Below are 3,213 nucleotides of genomic sequence, written 5' to 3'. Positions count from 1 at the left end.
CACATTTCCTCTAGCTGCTTCACATTAAGAGCCTCCCGCTGGTTCGCTGGTAGAAAACTTTTAATGTGAAACAACAAGAGGCAATAAAGGAAGCGATCAGTGAACAGTAATAACAGCAGGAAAGTAGCAGTGAGACTAAAGTTCAAACCACAGAGATTCAGCTACAAGTTGCTGAAGTCCTGAGACTGTTCAAAGCGAGTTACTGTATAGTGGGACTGTGGACAAACAGACAGTTATATTGTGAACAATTGATCAAGTATGAAGTGAAAAGAGTGGAACTTCCTGCCTGAGTGAAGTTCCAGTTTTGTGTTAATCCTGGTTGTTGAAAGTGTAAATATGATCAGCTGTACTCACCAGTGTTTGGAAGAGACTCTGCTGTGTTGTTGAGAAAGACCTGATGAAGTCACTTTGACTTTTCTTTGAGAGAAACACAGAGACTTGTCTTTACTGCAGTGTGTCTGCCACTCTGACAAACTCGACTTTCACTTCTGGATTGTGACGTTGAAGCTCTTATCTTCAGTGTTGCTTCGCCTCTTATTGAAGCGTCATCTGTTGGTGAGGTTTTGTCTGTCATGTTTAGACATGGTTTGAATAACATGCAAGGGTGTTACCTGGCTTAACATGAGGTGAAGGTGGTACTGTACTTAAAGTATTTTTAAATGATTCTTTTTGCGGTGACGCACTGAACTGTGTAGGTAACTAGTGATGAATACTCTGTACTACAAGCAGCCCAAACTGGACTGTTGTTATCAGGTACATTGATAGAAAACAACCCAAATGCCAAACATATAAGTATATATGGTCATTGTTGGACTATTTAATGCACCACCATTTACAATCACTTAATATATTCTTGGTCAACATGAGCGGTCATCCTCTACATGTGCGTCACAGTATTCTCACATATCAGTGTTTGGTTAACGACACAGTGTGACTCCATGCTTTGTGTGGTGGGCCATCTAGTGGTCGCTCTGTGCCATAACACCAGGAAGCTGTTGTTGCTCTACTGCAACAGCTAAAATGACCATGAACTCAGCACTGAGGGTTTTATGGTGGATAACGACAGATAACACTGGCACCATTTTCACAATGACATTTACTAACTATTTAAATTGGGCTTGAAATGGCCTTAGACTAAATCATGAGTAGAAAATCGTACATTTACGTTCAGTTTGTTCTGTTATCTGCCTTAACTTTAACTAGATTATCTTCTTGTATAGTTTATTAAACAAGATGTTTATTAAGAAGCCCTTGGTCGACGGTAGATCTTGGCCTCCCGGTGAGTCGGCCGTACAGCTCTGGTGTTTCTCAGCACCGTGGCTGAGCAACATGTCGCAGGTGTTGTTTCCCAGCCACTACATTAAAGAGAGAAGGCACTGCTGCCATGACTCTGGCTGTCGCTCTACAGGTCACAGATGGTGTGACATCTGCATCTATAGAAACAGATTTATGTGTTTTTAAAGATTAATTTCTGACCTTGTCTGACAGCGTAAGATCGCAAACCAGACTATTTCCCCAAATAATGGACTGTGCTTTGATACGTTCTATAGGTTTGTTGCTCATCATAGAAGTCGGCCAACGTCAAACTCTGGAGGCCTGATTTGTGATATACTTGAATTTGAAAGTAGAAGGCTTGTTGTTTGACCAGAATTATGGTGATCCATGGTTTTTGCTGTATTTGGGCAGCCTGTATTTAGTAGTTTTCATTGTTAGTGAATTGATTCACAGCAAACACAAAGTATACGTCATGAAATATCTCTTCTGTTTGGTGTTTAGTGCTCAACTCACTGCTTACTCAGGCTTTGTGTTAAACGTTTAGTTTATTCCACAGTTTTTATTTAACAATCACAGATTTCTTTGACTCATAATTCATCTTACTAGAAGAGATGAATGTGCTACTACTGTAGTGGGATACACATAATACAATAATGACGTGTAAATCAATCACCACAGTAAACAGATTCTGTAGGAAATAAGATATGCACATTTGCTTCCTTGAAGTAAAACTAAATGCAGAACATGAAATAAGATAAGTGATTAGTTTACTCTGACAGGAGAGATGATCAGAGGTGCAGAGTTTTTACCACCATCATTATGACAGGGACTAAAGTATGGAAGGAGTTTCTCTTTGAAGGAGCAGCCAGTGAAGGAGTAGATAAGAGCTGCAGCATCTACGTCATAGAAGGAGACCAGACCCTCCTCATAATCCACAAACACCCCCACCTTCTGAGGCTGAGACTTCAGAGAGAGACTGAAATGGCACTGAGCAAGAGCTTTGTACTCATTTCCATTTCTCAACCATACAGTCCAGTAACCATTCTGAGGACTCAGTGAGATGTCTTCTTTCCTGTTGATCGACTCTCTGGCCACTCCTAAATCCCACTCAGTCTTTCCTTTAACTTGAACCTCAAAGTAAAATCTGCCAGAAGAGAAACTCTGCTTTCCTAAGACACAGGGTTCGAGAGAAAATCTCTCTGGGTTGTTTGGGAGTTTCTTTGTCACGTCACCATGTTTCACTTGTTTCCCATCATCAGACAAGATGAGTTCAGGATTTGCTGTATCAGGATCAAGAGTCACATCCACTGCAAACTTCTGGACCCTCTTCAGCTCAGCTTTAACCAGCTTCTTCATCTTTTTACTGAGCGTCTCCTCCAGCTGAACCACAGCTCTCATCACAGTCCCCTCATATGATTGGCGGATGTTGACCTTTGTCCAGTCCTTGGTGGGTGGTGGATGTTTGAGGACTGGTCACTCTGGAGAAGATGGAGGTGGTCTTCAGAGAGTGAGAGCTGAACCACCTCAGTGCTTCTCTTCATCAGCTCAGAGATTTCCTGTTCCAGCTCTTTGATGGAGTCTTCAGCCTGTTTCTTTGTTGTTTTCTGCTTCTCTTCGATCGTGTCAATGAGCTCAGTCAATCTTCTCTCAACAGACTCCTTCAGATGAGTGAAGACCTGAACACCTTTTGCTTTCTCTCTGTCTGCATCTTCCTCACTGAGGTCGACTGAGTGTCTGATCTCCTGAATCTTCAGTCGTCTCTTCTGGATCATCTGCTGAATTTCAGCCTCTGTCTTCTTCAGCTCGACCTTCTTTCCTTCACATTCTTCTTTCAGAGGAACAACATCATGCATCTTGTGGTCTAAAACGGTGCAAAGCATGCAGACAAATGTCTGGTCGGTCTTACAGAACAGCTCCAGAGGTTTATCGTGCTTCGTA

At 42.0% G+C, this 3,213-nt stretch overlaps 1 protein-coding gene across 1 annotated transcript; it reads right to left on the bottom strand.

Annotated features, from left to right (window-relative positions):
- Positions 1-566: 566 nt before the first annotated feature.
- LOC116379855 (zinc finger protein RFP-like) lies at positions 567-3,209 on the bottom strand (the record flags this gene model as incomplete). The annotated part of the gene is given in 2 exon segments (XM_031841825.1): positions 567-2,744; positions 2,747-3,209. Coding segments are annotated over 2 exon segments (1,170 nt in total), but the record flags the coding sequence as incomplete, so codon positions are not given.
- Between the last annotated feature and the right edge of the window lie 4 nt (positions 3,210-3,213).

The sequence above is a fragment of the Anarrhichthys ocellatus genome, unplaced genomic scaffold, assembly GCF_004355925.1.
Source record: "Anarrhichthys ocellatus isolate YVR2014 unplaced genomic scaffold, GSC_Weel_1.0 scaffold5358, whole genome shotgun sequence".
In the NCBI taxonomy this organism is placed as follows: domain Eukaryota; kingdom Metazoa; phylum Chordata; class Actinopteri; order Perciformes; family Anarhichadidae; genus Anarrhichthys; species Anarrhichthys ocellatus.
This window is presented reverse-complemented; position numbering and strand designations above follow the sequence as displayed.